The sequence below is a fragment of the Littorina saxatilis genome, linkage group LG13 (genome assembly GCF_037325665.1).
Source record: "Littorina saxatilis isolate snail1 linkage group LG13, US_GU_Lsax_2.0, whole genome shotgun sequence".
NCBI classification, from domain to species: Eukaryota; Metazoa; Mollusca; class Gastropoda; order Littorinimorpha; family Littorinidae; genus Littorina; species Littorina saxatilis.
Genome location: NC_090257.1, coordinates 6541083 through 6562668, shown reverse-complemented (window position 1 = coordinate 6562668; position 21586 = coordinate 6541083). Strand labels below are relative to the sequence as shown.

The 21586-nt window shown below is 43.6% G+C and overlaps 1 protein-coding gene across 2 annotated transcripts in view; it reads right to left on the bottom strand.

Moving 5' to 3' along the window:
* LOC138946351 (alanine--tRNA ligase, cytoplasmic-like) overlaps positions 1–21586 on the bottom strand; it is a 34094-nt gene that overhangs the window by 8656 nt on the left and 3852 nt on the right. For both annotated transcript variants that reach the window (XM_070317915.1, XM_070317916.1), the window contains 9 exons: positions 19021–19166; positions 16047–16238; positions 13883–14027; positions 11535–11680; positions 10066–10174; positions 8564–8602; positions 7357–7465; positions 1764–1897; positions 1337–1472 (listed from right to left, as the gene is read on the bottom strand). In XM_070317915.1, coding sequence (XP_070174016.1) covers positions 1337–1472; positions 1764–1897; positions 7357–7465; positions 8564–8602; positions 10066–10174; positions 11535–11680; positions 13883–14027; positions 16047–16238; positions 19021–19166 — 1156 coding nt within the window. The remainder of the gene's footprint in view (positions 1–1336; positions 1473–1763; positions 1898–7356; positions 7466–8563; positions 8603–10065; positions 10175–11534; positions 11681–13882; positions 14028–16046; positions 16239–19020; positions 19167–21586) is intronic.

Sequence of the window (21586 nt, the reverse complement as noted above, 5' to 3'; positions counted from 1 at the left end):
ACGTGCTCCTGTCCAAGTGTTACCGACACATCCCTTGTTAGAGATTGGCCACTCCAATGTTTGTCCGAGTAAAAGGCAAGGGCAATCACTCTTTCACAACCCATACAAACCTGACAGAGTTATTGTTGGAACTCGTGGATTAGGGCTTATAAGGGCAAGCTTCATACCAAGGCTTTCCATCCTTGTGGTCTTTATTTTAACTTTTCTATTTTATTTCATCCAGAGACAAAGTCCTCATTCCTGCCTTAAGAAACAAGATAAATAATACGTGTTTTGGGTCTCATGGAGAAAAAACTAAGGCTAAGGTGGACTAGATTTGTTTTTTATTTTGAGGGTTGTTGATAATAGTCTGACCTGTCTATAACAATCATTCAAGGGACTGACCTGTCTATAACAATCATCCAAGGGACTGACCTGTCTATAACAATCATCTAAGGGACTGACCTGTCTATAACAATCATCCAAGGGACTGACCTGTCTATAGCAATCATCCAAGGGACTGACCTGCCTATAACAATCATCCAAGGGACTGACCTGTCTATAAAAATCATCTAAGGGACTGACCTGTCTATAACAATCATCCAAGGGACTGACCTGTCTATAGCAATCATCCAAGGGACTGACCTGTCTATAACAATCATCCAAGGGACTGACCTGTCTATAACAATCATCTAAGGGACTGACCTGTCTATAACAATCATCCAAGGGACTGACCTGTCTATAACAATCATCCAAGGGACTGACCTGTCTTTAACAATCATCCAAGGGACTGACCTGTCTATAGCAATCATCTAAGGGACTGACCTGTCTATAACAATCATCCAAGGGACTGACCTGTCTATAACAATCATCCAAGGGATTGACCAAAAAAGATCGTTCTAGACAGGTGGTGGATATGGAAAAGTGACTCGGACAGCAAAAAAAACCGACCTTGTTGGTGATCTTTCGGAATGGTCGTTATCAAGAGGTGGTCGCTGAGGCAAGTTTGACCGTAAATATTTGAGATGACTGCATGATGTACTTGCCTGCCTTGTCTATCCACAATTCCTCTGTCTGATGTTGGCTTTTGGATTTGTATCTTTTTTTCCCCCGAAATCGATCTAATGGCTGCCTAAATGGCGGGGTAAAAACGATCATACACGAAAAACAAAAAACACCAGTGTACCTGGGCATTCAGCCCATGAAGAAGAAAAAGAAGAAGAAGAAGATGAATCTTTTTTCTTGTTCTTTCTCTCTTTAAAAAAAAAAAATCAAACAATTTAGAGTCACCAATATAAACCATGGCCAGTAGGGTAACCTGAAACAAAGGATTGTTTGTTTTGTTTTATTTCCTCACCGTAACCAGACTCCGATGAAGAGTACTGGTATTTGAATGAATCGTCCGTAGCAGTGACCCCCTGTTTCTGCAGGGATTCATAACACCTCTGACTGATGACACCTTCCTCAATTAACGGTACATGACTCTGCTGTTCCTGTACAAAGTGAACCATTTGGTATGAGATCATGATGTCATGAAATGTTAAAAAAAAAAAATAATTAAAAAGCGCTGTTGGGGGTAAAAACGGTCATACACGTAAAAGCCATGGGAGTTTCAGCCCATGAACGAACGAACAAACAAACAAACAAACAAACCTGTCTCCCTTCACACACTACCCCACTCCACTCATCCCCCCCCCCCTTTACTTCCATACAACACAATCACCAAAGAAAAAAAACACACACAAACTACAAAACAAAACAAAAACACAATGACCCAAGCCTACCTTGACATGTTGCAAGCGTTGTTCAAATTCCTGCAGGTCAAGCGACACACCATGCTCCTCAGCCAGGTCCAACATCAAGTCCACGGGCACGGAACAGCCGTACTTGCCCTCCGACAACTGCCACATCACCTCACCTGTACACAGACTTCTTTGTTACACACATAAGACACTGGTCACTAGCATATCGTCGTCGTCCTGGAATTTTGGTGCAACTCAATTCTTGGCGATTTTGAAGTGTTTGTGCTTTAGACTACGTAAATCATTCTTGAGATATTTTCTCTAAAATACGATGGACAATACATGATAAATCATTATTGTGTCTCTCTAACCATACCAGGTACAAATATAAACTCTACTTCATAATCAAAATAATCAGCTTCGGCCTTCAGCTGAAAGGCTGTCTAAAATGAGTTACGCCAAAATGACATGACGGCGTCGATATTAAACTTTTAAATGACCAATGATTCCAGCTGGCAGATAGTCAAGCAATTACAGTGGAACCCCCCTTTTAAGACCTCCAAATATCTGAGAAAATCAGGTCTTAAAAAGGAGGGAGTCTTAAATTGGGGGGTCTTCTTCTTCTTCTTCTTGGCGTTCGCAGAGGTTACACAATCAGTCCAGCACTGGTGATAAATGTTGTCGTTTTCTCCAACTCCTGTCGACTGCCGTATAGTTTGGTCTGCAAGGGAGTTGGTGACGGCCACACTTCTTTTCGTTCCTCATCTAGTAAGGGACATCGCTGTAAGATGTGTTCCGCTGTTTGGTCCTCTTGACCGCAGGCACAGGTTGGTGATGGCGCCAGCTTGAACTTTCGGTTCATGTGAGCATTGAGCCTGTTGTGGCCAGTACGCAGCCTGATGAGGTTGACTTGCTGCTCTCTGGACATTGTGTGGTAGTCATCTCTGTTTGTCCTTGGCCTCATCAATGCCTTGATGATTGTCTTCTGCTCACTAAAGCTGACACTGTTTTCAGGTTGGTCTTCCACGGCTCCTTCTTTTGCCAGCTCATCTGCCCTTTCATTTCCTGGTATCCCACAGTGTGCTGGTATCCACTGGAGGACAACTCTTCTGGTTTGTCTGACCATCTGTAATGCTTTGGCCAGCTGTGGGAGTTTGTCGTTCTCTAGGGCCTGAAGGACTGAAAGGGCGTCCGAGAGGAAGACAACTTGGTAGCAAGGGTCTGCGGAGTCCTGAACGAAGGAGGCGGCCTGCATGAGAGCTTCTGCTTCTGCTTTATAGTTTGTGCAGTGTTTGCCAGTGGCAACGCTGGATGTAGCTGTATGTCCCCCAGGGAACTGGATGAGAATGCCTGCACCTCCATTGAGCACGGCGTTAGTTGCTGATCCATCGGTGTATACATGGATCCACGCCTCTTTTGGGTACTGTTCGTCGATCAGGGCTAAGGTGAGTGCCTGTCGAGCTGTGTCATTCTGATCTTCTCCTGAGGTAACATGTGGAACACTGGTGCAGATCTGGATGCCTGGTTTCTCTGTTGCCTTGGGGGTTTCCTCTTCTTCTTGAGTCAGAGGTAGAGTGTTCTGTGGAAGGACTTCCCTGTACTGTCGGGAAAGTCTCTTGCTCTCGTGTACAAAACTGCTCCGTTTAAGCCGGTTCTTGGTGAGGTTGCTCAGTCTGTGCTTCATGGGGTGGTCGGGTAGGCACTTGAGCTTCTCGGCCTGTACCATAGTCTTGGCTTCTCTTCTCTGACAGAGGGGTTGGATGGTGGTAAGCTTCTCCATTTCCTTGATGGGCGTAGATTTCATTGCACCAGTGATGAGTCGGAGGGCCTGGTTTTGCACACGGTCAAGGGTCTGCAGGTTTGTCTTGGCTGAGGTTGACCACGCTGTGGAGCCGTACTCGAGGTGGGGTCTGATTGTTCCCTGGTATACTGTCTTCAGTATCTTCTCGTTCGCTCCCCAGGTGGTACCTGCCAGCTTCCTGAGTATGGCTAGCTTGCGCCGGGCCTTCGTCTCTGCCTGTGCAATGTGTGGTTTCCAGGTCTGCCGCCTATCAAAGGTGACACCAAGGTACGTTGCTTCTTCATCCTCTCTCAGAGGAGTTCCACCAAGCCTAATGGTTCCGGCTTTCTGCTTTGGCGACAGTGTGAATAGGGTGGTGGAGGATTTCTCCTTGTTGATGGAGACGCACCAATCTTCTGCCCATGCGTTCAGCCTATCTGCCGCTTGCTGCATTCTGTAGGTGGCAGTACTTGCGTGCTCCTCCTTGCACCAGATCACAAGGTCGTCTGCGTAGAGAGCAGCTTTGATCCCCTTGGGCATCTCAGACACCAGATCGTCGATGAAGAGAAGGAAGAGTGTGGGGGAGAGGACTCCGCCCTGAGGGACGCCATGACGAAGGAGGAACTTCTTGCTTTTGGTCTGGTCGACGTTAACTCTTGCCCTGCGGTTATAGAGGTAAGAGCGAATCCACTGGTACATGTTGCTGGACACGCCTTTCCTCAGCAGTTTTACAAGGAGTCCATCTTTCCAGACCTTGTCAAAGGCCTTCTGAAGATCTATCCAGGTGACGAAGACCAGCTTCTGTTCCTGAAAGGCATCTTCAACTTCTTGCGCCAGGTAAGTGACCTGATCTTCAGTGCTGCGGAACTGTCGGAATCCAGCTTGCTCAGGGGCGAGGAGGTTCCTGGATTCCAGGTACCACCTGAGGCGCTCGTTCACAATTCTCTCCAGGGTCTTCACAACACAGCTGGTGAGGCTGATTGGGCGATAGCTGGTGGCCTTCTTTGGATCCTTCCCTTTTTTTAAGATGGGGATCATGATCGCTTCTCGCCAGAGTTGTGGTAGCGATCCTTCTTGCCAGCTGCTGTTGAAGACCTCGAGTAGCTTGTTCTCTGCTGCACTACCAAGGTGGGTTAGCATCTCGTTGGTGATGCCGTCTGGGCCAGGGGACTTCTTCGCCTTTGACTTTTTCAGAGCTGAGTGCAGCTCGTGGAGTGTGAGTGGTTGACTCATGGCGTCCACTGTCGACTGTCTGGCAGGTCTCTCTCTTTTCTCTCTTCTTGCTTCTCTCTGTTTCTCGGGGCTAACATGGAGGTTGCTCTCAGCTGCATAGCTTTCAGCAAATTGGTTGGCAGCATGCTTTCCAGTTAGCACCTTCCCGTTCTCTTCTAATGTGATCTTTCCTCTGCTGGTGTTCTCATCATTCAACTGCTTAGTGAGCCTCCAGAGCTTTCTGCCATCCTTCTCAAGGTTCAGAGAGCTTGTTTTCTCTTGCCAGCTTCTCCGTCTTGCCTGTAGCTTCTTTTTGAGAAATTTGGCTTTGGCTTCCTGGAGGCGGATGTTGTTGTTTTGTGACGGGTTGACTTCTGCTTCCCTTCTGGCGTCTGCCAGATCATCATCCAGTTCCTGCAATTCATTGCTCCAGTAGGGCTTATAGTCTCTCCTGGCACCCCTGGGAATGGACTCACGCGCTGCTCTGAGGATGCTCATGTTGAAGTCCTTCGCCACCATGTTGATGTCTCGACCCTCGACTCTGATGTCTTTGGTGAGTTCGCTGGTGCGGTGTCTAAAGAGGAACCAGTTCGCTCTTTTGTAGTTCCACCGTGGGAAGGAAGCTTCAGTGCAGGACTCCATGCCCAGGGTCAAAAAGACTGGCCGATGGTCACTTCCACCTAGCTGTTCTCCGACCTCTCTGCTGGTTAGCTGGTGCATGTCTTCCGTGCAGAAGGCTAGGTCAGGAGTTGATGTAGTGTGCCATCTTCTGGAGTAGAATGTAGGGCAGTCAAAGGGACTGTTCAAAAGGATGAGACCTTTGTCGTCCTGCCAGTTCTCCACCTCTTCTCCTCTCCGATCCAGGTGGTCATATCCCCAACTCTGTGAATGACTGTTGAAGTCACCCACCACGATGAAGTTGGAGGCCTTTGCAGGGATCGTGTCGAGGGCGAGGTGTCTATCATTGGGGCAGTAGAAGTTGACAAGATGGAATTCTGATGTCTTCGTCTGGATTCGAATCACCTGATATTCGGAGTCCTCCATGTGCGTTTCTATCAAACAGGCATTGATGTTGTTCCTGATGAGGGTCAGGATTCCTCCTTTGCTTCGGTCTGTTCTGTCGGACCTAAGGCATTGGTAGCCTCTCACTTTGAAGGACTTTTGGGGTGTCAGGTGCGTCTCCTGAATACAGCAGATGTTGATGTTCTTCTCATGCAGGATATGCTCCAACTCTGTCTTCTTGTTCAGGATACTTTCTGCGTTCCAGTGCATGACCTGAAAAGGTCGCTGCTGACTGGGTTTCTTCCTGGTTGTGGTGGTGCCAGTCACTTTCCTCCCGCGTCCCCTGGCGTGACAAGACGGACGGGAGGGACCTCCAGTAGTTGGGGCTGGGTCCCTTTGAGGCATGGGACCCGACGCTGCTCCACCCTGGGGGGTCCTCAATGGGCGAGCGCCATTTCCATCTGTGCTGGTTGATTGTGTCATCATTTGCGTAAGTGCGTGTACCCGTGGTTTGTTAGAATGCGCCGTGCGGCCCGGGTCCTCCGTCTTCAGCATTCGGGGTTTTCTGTCGGGGTTACCTCACCCTTAGCTCATGGCCCGTACGTCCTACCCTGAGAGCACAGGGGGGAGGATTTTCCGGGATCCCACCCGGAGCCAGTTTGGTCCGCGGCCGCAAGCGGCTGATCTCCATATCTGAAGACCGTTCCCCTATCCGCCACCCGGGGACGCGCTGGGTTGGGGGTGGTCGCCCCACTGAAAATCCCACACTGGGTTAAGAAAGATCAGCCTGTCCCAGAAAATGGGGGTAAATTTACAGAGGTTATGAACAGAAAATCTTAGAAAACAAGGGTCTTAAAAAGGAGGGAGTCTTAAATTGGGGGGGTCTTAAAAGGGGGGTTCCACTGTACCTGCAGTGTGTATGGACCCTCCCATGAAAGGACACCTTCCGATGTCCCAATGTCTATTGTCTTGACCAAAATATACCTGTCATGAAAGGCCACCTGCAATGTAGGGACACTGCTGGCCCCAAGGGTGTCCTTTCATCACAGGTACCACTGTACAGAATTCCTGCCATGACGGTTGAGATTGGAATGGACTGTTGGCCTAATCTTCTTCTTCTGCGTTCGTGGGCTGAAACTCCCACGTACACTCGTGTTTTTTGCACGAGTGGAATTTTACGTGTATGACCGTTTTTTACCCTGCCATTTAGGCAGCCATACGCCGTTTTCGGAGGAAGCATGCTGGGTATTTTCGTGTTTCTATAACCCACCGAACTCTGACATGGATTACAGGATCTTTTTCGTGCGCACTTGGTCTTGTGCTTGCGTGTACACACGGGGGTGTTCGGACACCGAGGAGAGTCTGCACCCATTGGCCAAATGATTCTTACAATGATTTGTTTGGTTATGATAAATCACAAAATTCAAACACACAGACAATTTCATCAGCCAGCATAAGCCTTCTTTGGGTCTGTTGTGTTCTACACTGAATCCTAATGAACAGCATACATTTCAAATGCACTTGACAATATGCTACAGCATGTAATGTACTTTTGCAAATAGGGCTGCACACATCACATCACATCGCATCACTCTCCCAACCCTTCACTTGCAGGAATCTAACCAAATCCTGCCCACCAACCTGAGAGGTGCTTGGAGTCGCACTGTTTTAGCATCTTAACAAACGCCTGCCTTGCTTCTTTCTGCAGCTGTAAGTAGCCTTCCACCGTCATGGCAACAGCAGACTTTATCTGTAGAAAAAAAAGGAAAAAAGTCCATATGTCATACTGTTTGTGTTAGCATTAGTCAATTCCACGTCTCTCTTCGTTGTTCTGAAAGTGCAAATATGCATGCTGTACAAATTCAGGTGCATTTTCAGAATTACAGCTGTTTCAGTTATGTTAAAATAGACATAGACATATTCTTTCTTCTTCTGCGTTCGATGTTGGTGGCCGTGCTAGATCCTCAGACCAGTGGCTGCCAGGAAGTCCACAGTCTTGCGCAGTTCGTCGGCAGGACCCCAGAGTTTGGCTCCAACACTGGTCTCTTCTTGCCAGAACTTCTGGCGTATTGTCTCTAGATGGGGGCAGTTCTGGAGAATGTGCTCCGGAGTTTGCTCTTCCGAGCCACATTCACAGTGTGCGTCATCCGCAAGGCCCAGTCTCTTGAGGTGTTTCTTCAGTCCACAGTGCCCTGTCCTTAGACGGAAAATGGTGGTTTGGCTTCTCCGGTCTAGTTTGTTGATGGGGTCTTCCTGTGGGTTGTAGTCTCCGTTTCTCTTTTTCCAGTTTTCTTTCTTCTTCCGTTGTAGAAGAGTACATAGACATATAACACTTTATTATCTCCAGACGAGAAACTCAGGTGTGGTGTATCACAGCATTACAACATAAAACGTAAGAACATAAAATCATAATAATTAAGATAAGGATAATAATATCAAAACAAATCTCTCTCTCTCCCTCTCCCTTACTCTCTCTCGCTTCATTCATATCACATTACGTCACAAGCAGACACGCGGGTTCATAGGCGCATGGAGTTAATATAAGTTAAAAGTTGCTTAAAAGTGAATCTAGATTTAAACAATATCACATTATCTAGTTATATATTTAGGTTATAACATAAGATGGTTTGATTAATCGGAGACCCTTTGCATGAAGGAAAGCGGAACTTCTAATAGATGGACAAAGGAGATTTTACAATGATTATATCTCACAAATAGGTTTGTAAACCTACATTTTGCTGAATGTTGTGGTACATGGTCTTTGGATAGATTTTAACATTTCATTTATGAAAGACTGTCTCGAAGTTAGTAAGCAAGTTCAGATTACAACATTAAATCTTTTGCTTACCACATCCTTCCTCTTTGATATTTCAGGAAAAGCCTCACCCTGTAACAGATATAGGTGAACAACAATAATCTTTAAGATAATAAAAGGCAGGGGGACAATCAAACATGAACAATATCTGAAAACCAGCTATGTTCTGTTCATAACCTCTGTAAATGTACTCCCTTTTCAAGACTTCACCCGGTAGCTTAGTTGGTAGAGCACTGGACTTGTGATCGAAAGGTCGCAGGTTCGAATTCAGGCCGGGACGGACACGGGTCAACTTTATGTGCAGACCCAGAGACGGAAGCCATGTCCCACCCTCCGTGTCATCACAATGGCACGTAAAAGACCTTGGTCATTCTGCCATAAGTACAGGTGGCTGAATACACCTAAACACGCAGACACCTGGGTAGCGCGACTCCGTTGCTGCTAGCTTTCCACTGGGAGGAAGCGACCTGAATTTCCCAGCGATGGGACAATAAAGTAATGAAAATGAAATGAAATGAAATGAAATGAAATATAAGTGTAACTGAGTGCCCGAAGGAGGCAAAGCCAGTCAAACAGGTTTGAGATGTTAGAGCTAATTTCTTTAAGGCGTCCGCCCCGTGATCGGGAGGTCGTGGGTTCGAACCCCGGCCGGGTCATGCCTAAGACTTTAAAATTGGCAATCTAGTGGCTGCTCCGCCTGGCGTCTGGCATTATGGGGTTAGTGCTAGGACTGGTTGGTCCGGTGTCAGAATAATGTGACTGGGTGAGACATGAAGCCTGTGCTGCGACTTCTGTCTTGTATGTGGCGCACGTTATATGTCAAAGCAGCACCGCCCTGATATGGCCCTTCGTGGTCGGCTGGGCGTTAAGCAAACAAACGAACAAAAAAAAAGCTAATTTCTTAGCCCTACAAAACCTGCTCTGGGCACGCAAAGGTTCCCAACAGCATACAAGGAGACAGCAGCAGCCACACCCCATCACAAACAGAACTCTACAATTGACAGGTGTCAAACCAGCGACTGGCGTACAAGAAACATCAAGCTACTATAAATAGCCTGCGCTCTTTGCCGGCAGACAACTCTGCAGAGTCTGCTGTGAAGGATGACGCAGTAGATACCCTGTCACATAAGACCTTGTTTTGTTTTCTTCAAAGGGGTTCGACGGGCGCTGTGGTGGGGTGGTAAGACGTCGGCCTCCCCCGGCCGCGGCCGCCTGGTGGGTTAAGTGTGGAGATTTTTCCGATCTCCCAGGGCAACTTATGTGCAGACCTGCTAGTGACTTAACCCCCTTCGTGTGTACACGCAAGCACAAGACCAAGTGCGCACGGAAAAGATCCTGTAATCCATGTCAGAGTTCGGTGGGTTATAGAAACACGAACATACCCAGCATGCTTCCCCCGAAAGCGGCGTATGGCTGCCTAAATGGCGGGGTAAAAACGGTCATACACGTAAAATTCCACTCGTGCAAAAACACGAGTGTACGTGGGAGTTTCAGCCCACGAACGCAGAAAAAAAAGGAGGTTCCATTGTACCCACCAGTGAAGCCGAGACGCAGTCCACAAGGTCGCACAGCAGGTGAGGGTCGGCCTTGAAAGTGTTGTGAGAGTAGCGCACACAGCGGTAGATCAACTGCCGAAGTTTGTGTCTGAAACACATTTATGTCAGTATTACACACGTACTTTAAGCACTCAAGGGTGTGTCTATAAGGCCAACAAAAAAAAAAAGTCTGTTTACGGTAACCCGACCGACCCTATTTTTTTCGAGCGACCCTAGACTTTTTTTTTGGCATTTGGGGATAAAAAATAAAAAAATAAAAAAAATCCCGACCTACCGACCCTATTTTTTTGGCCTATGTTACCGTAAACAGACCTATTTTTTGTGTGTGCCTAAAACAGATATATATGCATGCTAAACAGATGATGAATTGAAGTGCCAGTGATCATAACTTCAGCATGCGAAAGGGTTTGTCTATAATACAAAAGCAGGCAGATGAAACCAAAAAGAAAGAAAGAAAGAAACGGAGAGAGGAAGAAAAGACAAGGAAAGACAACAAATGATATGGAAACAAGGAAACTAAGAAGACCGGAGGACAGAGCAACAGTGACAAAAAGGGGCAAAGAAGAAAGATATATAAAGAAACAAAGAAACAAGAAGACCGGAGGACAGAGCAACAGTGACAAAAAGGGGCAAAGAAGAAAAATATATATGGAAACAAGGAAACTAAGAAGACCGGAGGACAGAGCAACAGTGACAAAAAGGGGCAAAGAAGAAAAATATATATGGAAACAAGGAAACTAAGAAGACCGGAGGACAGAGCAACAGTGACAAAAAGGGGCAAAGAAGAAAGATATATAAAGAAACAAGGAAACAAGAAGACCGGAGGACAGAGCAACAGTGACAAAAAGGGGCAAAGAAGAAAAATATATATGGAAACAAGGAAACTAAGAAGACCGGAGGACAGAGCAACAGTGACAAAAAGGGGCAAAGAAGAAAGATATATAAAGAAACAAGGAAACAAGAAGACCGGAGGACAGAGCAACAGTGACAAAAAGGGGCAAAGAAGAAAAATATATATGGAAACAAGGAAACTAAGAAGACCGGAGGACAGAGCAACAGTGACAAAAAGGGGCAAAGAAGAAAAATATATATGGAAACAAGGAAACTAAGAAGACCGGAGGACAGAGCAACAGTGACAAAAAGGGGCAAAGAAGAAAAATATATATGGAAACAAGGAAACTAAGAAGACCGGAGGACAGAGCAACAGTGACAAAAAGGGGCAAAGAAGAAAAATATATATGGAAACAAGGAAACTAAGAAGACCGGAGGACAGAGCAACAGTGACAAAAAGGGGCAAAGAAGAAAGATATATAAAGAAACAAGGAAACTAAGAAGACCGGAGGACAGAGCAACAGTGACAAAAAGGGGCAAAGAAGAAAGATATATAAAGAAACAAAGAAACAAGACAAGAAGAAGAATTTTTTTCCAAGCCAAGCAAGTCAGCTGACCCCAGTCCATTCCTGCTGGGCATGAGGCCGTCAGCGATGGCCACTGTGTACATGCGAGCGTGGTCAGCCAGAACTCTGTAGGCCGTGTCGGTGCCAGTCGTGTCCTCTTGGCCCACTTTGCCGCCGTACGCTCTTGCTCCTGAGGCCTGGGTTCACAGACAGTAGCAGTGAATGAGATTGTGAAAATAGGGCAAACTAAAATAAGTTATTGCAAAACTTCTGCCAGCAGGGCTGCCACCAAAAAAAACAGTCAAAAACCTGAAAGGCCAGGGTCCAGGGGCGGCCGAGGCTTTTTTGTAACTTGTGGAGGCAAAGAACAGCCACTCCTGGTGCCAAATTGTATGTTTATAAACTATCAAATACCACACAAAAATAAAAATAAAAAAACGGATTTCCGGCTACAACGGGAAAGGTGTCAGCCCTGTGACAGTACGATAGAACAACCCCTTCTTCCTTCTAGGTCTTGTTTCAAGTACGATAGAACAACCCCCTGAAAACTGAAATTAGGTTATGGTGGCACCCTCCTTTTGCGACCTTCAAAAATCTAAGATCAGATCTTAAAAGGGCGGTAGTCTTTAAATGGAGGTAAATTAAGAGGCTATATTTTGTATCGATTGGACATTGGATTTCCCTTCTTTGAGCCATGTGACGTCAGAGGCCTACAAAACTTCATATTTGGGCGTTTCAGGTTGAACGAAACTTTAAAGGAACTACAAAACACACGCCATGTGTTTGATTGCATGTATGGGTGCTGTTCAATGTCAAAACAACAACAAAGTCAGTCCATGACGTGTGTTTTGTAGTTCCTTTGAAGTTTCGGTCAACCTGAAACGCCCAAATATGAAGCTTATGTGTTTGATTGCATGTGTGTGTGCTCGTTCAATCGTCAAAACAACAACAAAGTCAGTACCTGAAAGGAATTCGATCGATACATAGATGTTATTTGCGTTTTTGACCAAAATATGACATTTTACACAGATCTCGACAGTCATTGTTCACCTCGACCACTAGCGCGGTCTCGGAGAACAAAGACTGTCTCGATCTGTTAATATCATATTTTGGTCAAAAACGCAAATAACGTATAATGAACAGAACATCTGAGAAAGGAGGGTCTTAAAAAGGAGGAAGTCTTTAGATTTGAGGGGTTCTTAAAAGAAGGGTACATTCCACTGAATTACAAAAGTTCTGCCACTACGATAAACCCCGCCCCCCCTCCCCCCCTCCCCTTCAACCTATCTGCAAGTAGATATAACAAACCTCTCACTCATCCATCCCCCTTTTCATTGAGCTGTGACGGTAGTTAGCCACCTATTCAAGTTCTATTCTAAATCCCCTTACCCCCTCCCCCACCCTTCAAACTTTCCATAAGGGTGGGTGGCCGAGTGGTAACTCACTTGTGCTCCGAAGCGAGAGGTTGCGAGTTCGACCCTGGGTCAGGGCGTTAGCAATTTTCTCCCCCCTTTCCTAACCTAGGTGGTGGGTTCAAGTGCTAGTCTTTCGGATGAGACGAAAAACCAAGGTCCCTTCGTGTACACTACATTGGGGTGTGCATGTTAAAGATCCCACGATTGACAAAAGGGTCTTTCCTGGCAAAATTGTATAGGCATAGATAAAAAGATGTCCACCAAAATACCCGTGTGACTTGGAATAATAGGCCGTGAAAAGTAGGATATGCGCCGAAATGGCTGCGATCTGCTGGTCGATGTGAATGCGTGATGTATTGTGTAAAAATTTCCATCTCACACGGCATAAATAGATCCCTGCGCCTTGAGTCCGAGTCTGGAGATATGCGCGCGATATAAGACTTCATATAATAATAATAATAATAATAATAATAATAATAATAATAATAATAACGATAACCTGCAATTCCCCCCCCACCCCCCCTTCCTCAAATTCCCTCCACTCTCCGAACAAGCACAAGAACACCCACCCACCCACACCTACACAAAAAACCCTGCTCATCCCCCCAACCCCCCCTCCCAAACCCCCACCCACTAACCCTCCCCCACACCGCCCCCTCTCCCAAACCCCCACCCACTAACCCTCCCCCACACCGCCCCCTCTCCCTATCCCCCACCCACTAACCCTCTCCCACACCGCCCCCTCACCCTATCCCCCACCCACTAACCCTCCCCCACACCGCCCCCTCACCCTATCCCCACCCACTAACCCTCCCCCACACCGCCCCCTCTCCCTATCCCCCACCCACTAATCCTCCCCCACACCGCCCCCTCTCCCTATCCCCCACCCACTAACCCTCTCCCACACCGCCCCCTCACCCTATCCCCCACCCACTAACCCCCACCCACACTGCCCCCTCACCCTATCCACCTCAACACACATACTTTTTGTATGGCCGCAAAGAGAGGCTGGAAGAGGTCAGTGTCGTAGTTGGAGCGAGAACCATTCAGGACGGCCAGGATCCTCTCCAACCCCATTCCTGTGTCCACATGGTGCTGTGGCAGTTTGGATAACGTTCCGTTTTCCTGTCTGAAAATCACACAACCATTCTGTTAAAATCATGCTCTACAGTCTCATTCCAGTGTCTATGTGATGTTGTGGCAGTTTGGATAACGTTCCGTTTTCCTGTCTGAAAATCACACAACCATTCTGTTAAAATCATGCTCTACAGTCTCATTCCAGTGTCTATGTGATGTTGTGGCAGTTTGGATAACGTACCGTCTTCCTGTCTAAAAAACACACAACCAGTCTGTTAATATAATGCTCTCCAACCTCATTCCTATGTCAACATGATGATGTGGCAGTTTGGATAAAGATAAAACACACAACCATTCTGTTAATATCATGCTCTCTAGCCCTATTTCAGTGTCAACATGATGTTGTGGCAGTTTGGATACTGTACCGTCTTCCTGTCTGAAAAACACACAACTTTTAAATTCAAAGAAATAAGAAACGGTTCGTGTCTGGAGTTTCAAGTCTGTAGTGGCAAGCCAACGATAGTTGTCTCTACATAAAGGTTTGGCACATTTATAAGACGACAAACGGTATAAAAAGGAGCCATTTTTGAATTGACTTCAAGATCTTCGGATGAAGAAGTGACGGCTGCATATATACATGAACCCCTTCCATACATTCGTAACGAACTATGCTGCCCTCTCCATGAAAATGTACATTTATCTGAACTTACTTATTGCATGTCTCAGCATCGATGTTCTCGTCCCACGCGCTTCATTCATAGTCTCACCTTATTTTTTTCTTTATTTTTTTTCTTGTATTATTTTCTTTTATTATTTTTTTTTCCTCTGTAAATCCTCCTGTTTTGATTAAGTTCCCCATACCCCCCTCCTACATTTTGTTCTTCTGGTTAATAATTGTGTTGTCCACCATCATGAAAACTTGTGTAACTTAGCATTGTTATGGTCACGTCAAATAAGCATCTGCTTGAGTTCGTGTCCTAGTTGCATTTTTGTCAATTGTTTCATGTCATGTATTTTGAATAAAATTGTGTTTAAACCAACCCCTTAAAACAATTTCGCGGATTATGAAGACATTTCCAAAATGGCTCGTTTTCATACCGTTTGCTGTCTTATAAATGTCACCGGGATGATTAGTGCCAAACCTTTGTTGGCAACAAGAAGGGCAAAGCCCATACGACTCACATGCTTGACCTTGACAGCAATGACATCATACACTAAGAACTGCTTTACACATTTTTCCTACCAAAATACATGTGACCTTGACCCAAGGTCAAGGTCATCCAAGGTCATGCAACACAAAGCTGTTAATTCAAGACATAGGAAGTACAATGGTGCTTATTGGCTCTTTCTACCATGAGATATGGTCACTTTTAGTGGTTCACTACCTTATTTTGGTCACATTTCATAAGGGTCAAAGTGACCTTGACCTTGATCATATGTGACCAAATGTGTCTCATGATGAAAGCATAACATGTGCCCCACATAATTTTTAAGTTTGAAACAGTTATCTTCCATAGTTCAGGGTCAAGGTCACTTCAAAATATGTATACAATCCAACTTTGAAGAGCTCCTGTGACCTTGACCTTGAAGCAAGGTAAACCAAACTGGTATCAAAAGATGGGGCTTACTTTGCCCTATATATCATATATAGGTGAGGTATTGAATCTCAAAAACTTCAGAGAAAATGGGAAAAATGTAAAAAATAGCTGTTTTTTAGGCAACATTTATGGCCCCTGCGACCTTGACCTTGAAGCAAGGTCAAGATGCTATGTATGTTTTTTGGGGCCTTGTCATCATACACCATCTTGCCAAATTTGGTACTGATAGACTGAATAGTGTCCAAGAAATATCCAACGTTAAAGTTTTCCGGACGTCCGGACGGACGACTCGGGTGAGTACATAGACTCACTTTTGCTTCGCATGTGAGTCAAAAATCAGAAGATTCCCATGTCTGATTCACAGAATTCCCACAACAACTATCTCCTTTATCAAACAGAGACATGTTGTTATATTATCATGTGTGTGTTTATGAATAACAAATACTGTTTAAACCAAACAGAGACAAAGTTACCTCTGGTACTGCATGAAGACCAGATTCCAGATCTCCACCACCTCCGGATGGTCAGCGTTGACCAGTCCAGCACCGTCTCGAACCCCTGCGTGATCGTAGTGAATCTCTGTGCACGGACCGCACGGCCCCGTGTCACCCATGTCCCAAAAGTTGTCCCTCATTCCAAAGGGCAAAACCCGCTCTGCTGGAATGCTGAAGTGAGAGATGAAAGCGATTTGATCAGCTGAAGATGTAACAAGTCGCGTTAGGCGAAATTACTACATTTAGTCAAGCTGTGGAACTCACAGAATAAAACTGAACGTAGTCCGCCACTAGTGCAAAAGGCAGTGAAAGTGACGAGCCTGTTTGGCGCGGTAGCGGTTGCGCTGTGCTTCATAGCACGCTTTACTGTACTTCTCTTCGTTTTAACTTTCTGAGCGTGTTTTTAATCCAAACATATCATATCTGTATGTTTATGGAATCAGGAACCGACAAAGAATAAGATGAAATAGTTTTTAAAACGATTTTGGAAATTTAATTTTAATCATAATTTTTATATTTTTAATTTTCAGAGCTTGTTTTTAATCCAAATATAACATATTTATATGTTTTTGGAATCAGAACATGATGAAGAATAAAATAAAAGTAATTTTGGATCGTTTTATAAAAAAATTATTTTAATTACAATTTTTAGATTTTTAATGACCAAGTCTTTAATTAATTTGTAAGCCTCCATGCTGAAATGCAATACCGAAGTCCGGCCTTCGTCGAAGATTGCTTGGCCAAAATTTCAATCAATTTGATTGAAAATTGAGGGTGTGACAGTGCCGCCTCAACTTTTACAAAAAGCCGGATATGACGTCATAAAAGACATTTATCGAAAAAATGAAAAAAACGTCTGGGGATTTCATACCCAGGAACTCTCATGTAAAATTTTATAAAGATCGGTCCAGTAGCTTAGTCTGAATCGCTCTTCACACACACACGCACAGACACACACACACACAAACATACACCACGACCCTCGTCTCGATTCCCCCCTCTACGTTAAAACATTTAGTCAAAACTTGACTAAATGTAAAAAGGGAATCAAGGAGTTGCATATACAGCGAAACCTCCCCTTCTAAGACTCCCAAATTTAAGACTTACCTCCCTTTTAAGACCATGTTTTCTCAGATTTTCTGTTTCAGGGGTGGGACGTCTCTTGTGATGAAAAAAGAGAAAATATCTTTTTTCTAGGGCAATTTTTTTTTTAAATGGTACATTAAAATCTGTGCAATCTGGTGCATTCTAAAAGTAAAATTATACTTGTTTGGATCAGGTAAAAAAGACATTCTCCTCACTCCCCCCTAAAACAAAATACACACAAAAAACAACCACACAACCCAACCAAACAAAAAACACACTTTCACACAACAATGATAGCATTGTAATGGTGCATATTTACGTAATGAACCATATGACACGGAAAAATAGATTGCTCCAGCGGAATTCGTAGAAAAGTCCCACCCCTGTGTTTATAACCTCTGCAAATTTACCCCCATTTTAAGACACACATCCCCCCCCCTCCCTCCCTGATTTTTCTCTGATTTTTTTAGGTCTTAAAAGGTCTTCTACTATAGTAACAGAAATAACACTACTAAAACACGTGTACAAATTGGAAGTTTGTCATTTCTTGTCAGTTTATCAACAACACATCTCTGACAGTGACTGTTAAACAAGAAGAGCAAACGCTCGATCGAGTCACTTTCGCAGTTCTGAATATTATATGAGGCATCAGATGGACAGGAAGAAATTGCTATTCACAACACAATGAGTCACGTTCACATAAAATTTGAGCCCGGTCACTTTTATAGTTTCCGAGAAAAGCCCAACGTTAAGTTGTGTGTTGCCGAACAGAAAAGGCTAGTTATCTCCCTTGTTTTTCTGATAACGTTCGTAAAAGGCTACAGATGTAAATACTTTGATGTAAAGAATAATCCTACAAAGTTTCAATCACATCCGATGAACTTTGTCAAAGATATAAAATGTCTAATTTTTCCTTTGACGCTGACCTGTGACCTTGAAAAAGGTCAAAGGTCAACGAAACCATCGTTAAAGTGTAGAGGTCATTGGAGGTCACGACTAAACAAAATATGAGCCCGATCGCTTTGATAGTTTCCGAGAAAAGTTTGTCAAAGATATAAAATGTCTAATTTTTCCTTTGACGCTGACCTGTGACCTTGAAAAAGGTCAAAGGTCAACGAAACCATCGTTAAAGTGTAGAGGTCATTGGAGGTCACGACTAAACAAAATATGAGCCCGATCGCTTTGATAGTTTCCGAGAAAAGTCCAACGTTAAGGTGGTGTCTACGGGACTAACACTGACCGATTACATAGAGTCACTTTTTCTCAAGTGACTCAAAAAGTGAGAGAAACATAGATAAATATAGACCGGAGAGTACGCACAGACACACATAGACCGGAGAGTACGCACAAGCACACACACAGATGAGAGAAATGAAGATGCTTTGATTATTTTAGGATCAAATCAAATCAAATCAAATTAACTTGATTATCTCAAATCTGAGAAATTACATGGATGGAGCATGGCTATGGGGGTGGTTGTTGTTGCTACAAACAGTTACATTATTGATTAACATAACTGAACCAAAAACAAAAGGATTTTATTTTGGGGGGGGTAACTTTATCCCAAACACATATCCAACTGTCAAAAAAACAGATGTAAAAAACATACATAATCAAAGCAACACACACACATATGCAGTCCATGCTTGCACGACTTTCACCCCAACCGCGCCCCCCCCCCCCCCCCCCCCCCAAAAAAAAATGTCCACCATGCATTTCAATTTAAACATCTCATAATATTGGCGCTCAAAATCGCTAGCCCTTCGTGCTTCAAAAATAACGACAAAAAGCAAGTACAAAATTAAAACCAAATCCATAAAATAAAATCCAGCACAACAGTGTTATCTACTATAGAAAATCAAGTTACCCTAGAGATCTCCAAATTTCTCTGCACTCATCATCAGGCTGAAGGTTCAGTGCTGTGTTTCCACCAAAGTAAGTAAAGTACAGTCGCTCTGCCGGCAGCCCGTACACCGACGTCAAGAGCTCAAACGCCATCTTACACGCTTGCTCCTGGAAAAAAACACAATAAAAAACACACAAAAATAAAAACTGCACTTCATATACAAATAGAAAATCAAAAACTTACAAACGAAAGGTCTTCTTCATCAAATAAAAATAGAAGAAGAAGAGTAAAAAGGTGAGAAATCTAACGTAAAAAGAACAAATAAATTGTTTTACACACCAAAAATTCAACAAGCATAACACAAAATCTGGACAGCTATGACATATTGTCCTGTGAGAGTTATTAGAAAAAGGTGTATCATCTGGATAAGTGCAAGTATTCATAAAAGAAGGGGTGCCATCTAGTGAATGTCGTTGTTTCTCAAAACACCTGGGAAGTACTTCAAACATCCTACATTATTCCCACTCCATAAATATCAACCTGAATTTTTTTTTAAATGTGCTTTCTCACTGAAAGTTTTTGAAATGCGATGATCTCTCGAAGTAGAGAATTCAACCAGAGCTCAACAAGTCTTCATTTACATATGTCACGCAAGAGTTATTTCCCTTGAGTTGCTTTTCCAATACATGTGTTTTCAATCTAACGCCATAAGAGAGCTGGCTGTACATATAAGAACCACAGTGCTCCAGATTTGAACTCTAATCTTCCTTAACTGATAATTTCATTTAGGACAATAATACATGCAGAATACCACCTCCGATGCAAAAAGTAGCTGATGCGGGTTTAAAGTGCCCCCCTTCCCTTGCTTTTTAAGACCCCCACCCCTAATTAATACTTACACCTTTTTAAGACCTTTACTTGTCAGGTTTTCTATTCATAACTTTGTAAATTAACCCTGTCTACTGCCTGCACTTCAAGGTCTGCATAGCTCACTTACACAGGTAGGGTACATATGCATATATACAAATTTCACTGCATAACCATATCTTTCTTTCTTGATGTTAGGATAGATCTATCAGTAATCTATCCCCTCATAAATAGAAACTTTCAACTGTTTCGGTAACCTCACCATAGAGCAAGGACCACAGGATCTTTGGCCTTTCTTCACACTTCACTCATATTAGTAAAATGTTTACCAACTTACAGAGAGGTGCTAAAAATCTTCATCAACGGTAATAAGCCTTAAACATTATAAACTGATAATTATCAAAGCTCTCATCCTAGAATATTTTACAAAACTGTCTTCTGTAAGATTTCTGAAAATATTAAAGTGATAAGTTTGGGTGCCTGATCAGGATTTTCAGTTTATATGGCTCTAGCTGTCATTCATAAAGGGAAAGAACTCTTTCAGTCTCACATTTTGCAAGTGAAAACTAGCACTGAAACTTATTGAAAACCCACAGGGAAAAACTTTTCCCCGCACACAACCTGATAAAAAAATGACATTTTAATGATAAGTATTCAGTTCGTTTTTAAGACAGAAAAAATTTTGCACAAGCATTCATGAATTTTCTCAACTAAACAAAATACAACATGAACAATACAAAGTGTTGAAATTGGTCTCAGGATACTGTTTCATTTTCTGTTTAGTATGAATAGAACAAGAAGTCTTGAGTTTAACTCAGCACCTCCCTTAATTATGTTAAAGGTACCGTTCTTCTCACACGTGAAGTAACCAAGAGGCATTTCACAAACAGGTTACAGTGGAACCCCCCTTTAAAGACCTCCAAAAATCTGAGAAAATCAGGTCTTAACAAGTCGCGTAAGGCGAAATTACTACATTTAGTCAAGCTGTGGAACTCACAGAATGAAACTGAACGCACTGCATTTTTTCACAATGACCGTAGTCCGCTGCTCGTGCTAAACGCATTGAAACTGACGAGACTGTTTAGCGCGGTAGTGGTTTCGCTGTGCTGCATAGCACGTTTTACTGTACCTTCGTTTTAACTTTCTGAGCGTGTTTTTAATCCAAACATATCATATCTATATGTTTTTGGAATCAGGAACCGACAAGGAATAAGATGAAATTGTTTTTAAATCGATTTCGGAAATTTGATTTTGATAATAATTTTTATATTTTTATTTTTCAGAGCTTGTTTTTAATCCGAATATAACATATTTATATGTTTTTGGAATCAGAAAATGATGAAGAATAAGATAAACGTAAATTTGGATCGTTTTAAAAAACACCATGCTGAAATGCAATACCGAAGTCCGGCCTTCGTCGAAGATTGCTTGGCCAAAATTTCAATCAATTTGATTGAAAAATGAGGGTGTGACAGTGCCGCCTCAACTTTTACAAAAAGCCGGATATGACGTCATCAAAGGTATTTATCGAAAAAAAGAAAAAAACGTCCAGGGATATCATTCCCAGGAACTCTCATGTCAAATTTCATAAAGATCGGTCCAGTAGTTTGGTCTGAATCGCTCTACACACACACACGCACAGACAGACAGACACACACACACATACACCACGACCCTCGTCTCGATTCCCCCTCTATGTTAAAACATTTAGTCAAAACTT